A 6,000-nucleotide genomic window follows, 5' to 3' on the forward strand; every position below is an offset into this window, starting at 1 on the left:
TTATAGTAAAGAAATTAATGAATGTTATTCCAATTTAATAAAGCATTTTTTAATTAATTACTCAGGTGTACTAACAATGGTGCAATCAAAATATTGATATATGATTCTAGAAGATTTTTTTTTTTTAAATTTATAATATATCTTAAACTTTTAAAAATTGTATTGATATCATTAATTTTATATATTGACCACTCTAAAATTTTATATTTACATTATATGTTCAGAATAAATATTTTGTATGAACACAAACTATCTTCTCTATGAACATATACAAAACCTAATTTATCTCAATTCTCATCTTTTACCCACACCTCACCGTTCTGAATTGTCAAACTGCAATATACGGTTAAAATATTTAATCTTTATTCTAAATTTTTGTGATTATATAATCTAATTTTTTATATTCGAACATAACCAAAAAAAAATATTAAGACGATTATGGTTGATAAGATGTATTTCTTGACTTACTTGGTATGATATAGGGATGTTTCTGTTAAATTTATTGATACTAAATTCAATCATGTATGCTTGATCTCATACTGGAGGATATTTTTGGTGATATCATATAAAATATATTTTCTTGTTTTTGGAAAACAATTTGGCATAAGTCCAACAAAATAACTACAAATATATAAGATTTTTGTTTGTTTTAAAAAAAATGATAAATATTCTCATAATTAACTTATATAACTGTGAGGTCCGTGTTCGAACATGAAATATGAAATGCAACAAAATAATATTCACATTTGTTAATTGAACTTATATTTAATGACAATATAAATGATATATTTAATCATATCAATATTACTTTTAATATTTGTTTGTAACGGTGCGACGCCACTTTCAATTTTATATTTTAATATATCAAAAGGACATACAAACATCATTACCAAAAAGAACAATATTAAACTAAGTTAACACGGTCGACCTTAACAATATAATAATTACAATTAATCAATGACATATAAACTTTAAACACATCTTATAAAAAAAAATTATATATATTATATATGTTATATATATTTATATTATTTTTAAATATTAATTTTTCTTCGATCAATTATATAAATATGAAAAAAAAGCTTAGAATTTTGTGAAAAGAAAAATTAGGTAATATATTTGATTTTTCTTTTCTTAAGAAAATATCTTATATACATATTCTAATAGATGAACAATATCAATTGTGTATATTCAACTGTATATATGTTTTTCCCTTTTATGATTTTGAAAAAAAAGTGCTGTCATTTTATTTTATATCCAAGGTAAGTAAAAGGAAAATAGGACTAAAATAAAATCTAATGTAAGTAAAGTAATAATTATATTCAGTGGTCTTAAATAAATTCAAACTTTTTTTATAGAAGAAAATATATAACTATTATTTTCACACTACTCAATGATGTCATTTTTAAAATATTACTAATTAATATAACTCCTTTAATAAATACTTTATTGTTATAGAATGAATTCCTATAAAACACTTTTAAAATTTTGTTTTATTATTTAAAAAATTAATTATACTTAACTAATAATATAGTTTAATTATAGAAGTTTGGTTGCTTTTGTTTCCCTTAATAATCATGTATATAAACACTGCGAAGTCAAAAAATTAATCAACATAATTAAAATGTAATAATAAAAATATTGATGACATCTATTTAACATTTTTTTTTAGTGTTAAATTGAAAAGATCGAATACTTTCTAAATCCTAATGAAAGAGATTAAATGTTATTATAAAATAAATGAACAAAAATATATTATTATAAAATAAGTGATGTGTATTTATAACGTAGAACTCGTTTATGCACCAAAACAAAAACCAAATATATTCTTTAACAATAATAATAAAAACCAAATATATTCAAACCGTACTACTAGTATATTCAAATTTTGGGCGACTAGAACTAGATTATTCTAAATTTTGTTTTGAGTCAGGTGTGGTGTAAGTGCAACTGAACATCCGAAGTTGCTGCCCATTATTTTAAGCGACACTTCAATCAAACTTGGTCGGCATAGCTGGATCGGGGCGAAGTCCACGTCAGCATAAACACGTGATCTATTATTATTGGTTGTTAAAACTATTCCTACTTCCAATTCTACCCTTACAATATTTCTTCAACGGAATTTCACCAGCGTAGCAATCTTCGTGAGAGAGAAAAAGAGAGAGGCCGTTACTTTTATATATCTGCGGTATCGCCGGAATCGCTCTTCGATCTCACCGGAAAATATCGATCCTCACATTATCGGTGAGCTCCGATGGTGAATCCATTGGTTGAACGTGCCACCAGCGACATGCTTATTGGTCCTGATTGGGCTTTGAACATCGAGATCTGTGACATACTCAATCGTGACCCTGGGTACGCGATTTCAACACGTGTTTTTTATGCGCAATTTTCATCATCTTCTTCTTGTTCTTATTACTCTTCTTCTTCATTGCGTATATTTTGATCGAATAGTTAATTTTCTCGCCGTTTGGGGATTGAGTGCTATTATTTTATGGATTGTTTGATCAATTAGGGAATATAGATACTATATTGTGGATTCTGCAAATTTTCGCGTGTATGCTGTGTAGTTTCTATTTTGTTTTTGGTTGCTGTAAGTTAGTTATAGTGATTCTCTTCATATGACTAGCTATCATGAAATTTTATTGTGAAAATTTCACTTATTTTTTGTAATAATTCATATTTGACTATTTTAATGTGGATGACTTTTTTTTTACACATGACTCTTACATCTGGTACGATTCGATCATAATGCGGTTTCACTTCTATCAGACATTGGCTTTTTAGGAACCTTCGGAAATCCCATATATGAATGTAGCATCGCTTGTTTTTGATGTTGATTATTATAAGGATTGCTAACAACATACGCTCCAACACAAATTGGTAGAAATTCACACAGTTCTACCAAATTGTGTAGGTCTGTTTAAATTTGTTGGGAACCATATGACTTTCAACTAATAGAAGAGAGTATGTTGAAATGTGTGTGTTGATACTTGCTAGCACTATTCTTATTACAAGTTATTTATATCTTCTATTATTGGGAGAAAAGGGTGGTATATCTCAATTTTTACACATGTGTGTTTCTATACACTTCTGAGTATATCCAGTTTGGAACCGGATGTTTCCTTTCTTTTAATTTTTTTTAATGAATATGAATGTTTAACTAGAATCTTATTTATAATTTTTGAGTTTTGCTTCTTCATAGTTTGAGAACTCAGTTTGGTTATGATTTTTCAGGCAAGCAAAGGATGTTGTTAAAGGTATAAAGAAGCGGATTGGAAGTAGAAATTCTAAAACTCAACTTCTTGCACTAACTGTAAGCTCATATACTTTATTATAACTCTTTTCAACCCAGATCACAACATTGTTCAAGCTGCTTTTGGATATATGTATTTTTTTCTGCATTTTTTTGGATTTCTTTTTTGATCATGCCTATTCGATTTAATTTTTCTTCTTGTTTTATGAAATAAGCATTCCACTTTAAACAGCCACAAACATAGAGAGAGAGAGAGAGAGAGAGAGAGAGAGAGATAGAGCCTACTAACAGTTTTGTTTGTTGTGAGTGACACTCTGTTAGGAGAGAAAAGGCCTCTCAAATGCCTTAGTGAGATTGTATTCATCTTGTGTTCTTGTTCAGTTCTTGCCACATTGACTTGAATTCAACCATTTCTCTGTGAATGAGTAATATAAATATTCAGATATTCTTTGAATCACCAGTCTAACAGCCTGTATCATCTTTAACAATTAGAATACTTATTTATTTTTATTATTGGTCTGTTTCTGTTATATTCTAGCTGCTGGAGACGATCGTGAAGAATTGTGGGGACATTGTCCACATGCATGTTGCGGAGAGAGATGTTCCTCATGAGATGGTGAAAATAGTAAAGAAGAAGGTACTCGTATTTCTTAAATGTTTCAGTAGCCTTCCTATTCTGATACCCTCTTTCATCATGCAAAATATGTTTATAATATTTGTCATTACCAATTGTAGCCTGATGGTCATGTCAGAGAGAAGATACTGATTCTTATTGATACTTGGCAAGAAGCTTTTGGAGGCCCAAGGGCAAGATATCCACAGTATTATGCTGCCTACCAGGAACTATTGGTACGTTTGCCAACTAATTTTAGTTGGGCTATTTTCAACGAAGTATCTCCTCTGCACTTGCAATTATGAGTAGGAACTAGGAAGGGTAAGTAGATGGTAAAGTTGTAGGGTTTAGAAGTTTAGATTAACAGGGAAGAGAAATAATAAAGAATTTCAATTATGAACATGATTTTATATAATTAATGATTATGATTTGAATTTGACACATTAAGATTCAACCCTGACCTTATTTATTCAGATACAAGACTCTAAATCCTAATTATAAAGGGAAACAAATCACGATATTAATAAAGAATTATGGAAACTAATTTAAGAGATAATATAATCCTGTGAGAATCTCTGTGATGAAATAACTAATCCTATGAGGTAATCTAAGATACCTTTATAAAACACCAAGATATTAAAAGATATTTTCATATCATATTACAGTTGAGAAGCATATGGCACTTTTGTTGAGGATATAATGTTCTCAAGTCTCATTTGTTTGCTGATATCGGTCTTGAGAATGAATGGTTGGAACTCAGAATATTTGCATAAAACTTTTTGAAGTTAATTTCTTTGTCCATTTTCAAATTCTATAAAGGATTTTTTTGTGTTAGCATTCTGGGGCTGTATTCCCTCAAAGGTCTGAGCATTCTGCACCTGTATTCACGCCACTACAAACACAACCATTGGCATCATACCCTCAAAATATACGCGACGCTGACGCAAGGCACAACTCAGCTGAGCCATCAGTGGAGTCTGAGTTTCCAACCCTAAGGTACATCTATCTCCTTATTATAATGTAAAAGGAAGTTGACTTAATTGTTTTCATTTCCTAATTTTTGACTCATATACTATCTTCATATCTTTATTTAATGGAATTTGTTAATTATAGTTTTAGTGTGCATAGCCTTGGATTTTTTTTTTCAAGTAAGATGGTTGTTGCATCATCTTTTTTCTGTAATGAATCAAGAATTTTAAAGAAGAAATCCAATTTTAAACAGGCTTTCATTTCATTTTTTTTAACGGAAAATGCTAGGAATTAGTTGTTAGAAATGTTACGGGGGGGTTCAAACCCACAACACCTTATCTCTCCGATCCCTAAGTTTTCTCTCCAAATCACTTTATCTCTCCATTTTCATTTTTATTGTTTGCCCTTTTATAATAGCTTAGAAGATTGATAGATAAATAGATTTTAAATCTTCCTCGTGTTTCTCAATTTATATGATAGCTAAAAAAATGCTATGCATGCATTTTTATCAGTATCTCTAAATTAGTAAGATCACCGCCTTCCCCCCAAAATCTATAATCTAATAAACTTACGCTTTATGAATTTAAATGGACTGGCATTACATGGATTTCTTGTCTATGCAGTGTGATGAACATGTTTCTATTAAGATTAGGTTATCAGTAATACCTATTAGACGGACACATACATTGACAATTTTTCCAACACACTATTATTGGTTAATTTCATGTTGGTCACACTAAATAGAGAGTGGGCCCAGGATTTTTTGGAAGGACTTACATAAAATTTACCCAATAATATTAAATGTTTTGAAAAAAATGAGTTATTGGCATTTCTAACTGCTATTATAATGGCAATAAACATTATTCTATGTGGTGCGGATTACTGTATATAATTATGCATGGATTTGTTTTAATTGAGCTTTGTGTTGCCAGTTTGACTGAAATTCAGAATGCACGCGGTATTATGGATGTTCTTACAGAAATGCTCACTGCTTTAGAGCCTGCTAACAAAGAAGTAAGATGTTCGATTTGAGTTTTCAAATTATGATGTATGTAAATAAAAATTATGTGAAATTTGAGGGTTTTATCAATGGGAAGCACTGATTCTATTGAATAAGTAACATTGCATGCATGACCATACTTCTATTTTTAGGGGCTTCAGC

The 6,000-nt window shown here is 29.5% G+C and overlaps 1 protein-coding gene across 1 annotated transcript in view; it reads left to right on the forward strand.

The window, feature by feature from the left end:
- The first annotated feature begins 1,920 nt into the window (after window positions 1–1,920).
- The window catches only part of LOC101505232 (TOM1-like protein 9), a 7,066-nt gene continuing 2,986 nt past the window's right edge, over window positions 1,921–6,000 (forward strand). Inside the window, exons 1-6 of the mRNA XM_004501124.4 lie at window positions 1,921–2,355; window positions 3,238–3,316; window positions 3,795–3,893; window positions 3,992–4,105; window positions 4,705–4,865; window positions 5,771–5,852. Of these exons, the coding sequence (XP_004501181.1) occupies window positions 2,255–2,355; window positions 3,238–3,316; window positions 3,795–3,893; window positions 3,992–4,105; window positions 4,705–4,865; window positions 5,771–5,852 (636 nt within the window). The 5' untranslated portion in view covers window positions 1,921–2,254. The remainder of the gene's footprint in view (window positions 2,356–3,237; window positions 3,317–3,794; window positions 3,894–3,991; window positions 4,106–4,704; window positions 4,866–5,770; window positions 5,853–6,000) is intronic.

This window comes from Cicer arietinum, chromosome 5 (assembly GCF_000331145.2).
Source record: "Cicer arietinum cultivar CDC Frontier isolate Library 1 chromosome 5, Cicar.CDCFrontier_v2.0, whole genome shotgun sequence".
NCBI lineage: Eukaryota > Viridiplantae > Streptophyta > Magnoliopsida > Fabales > Fabaceae > Cicer > Cicer arietinum.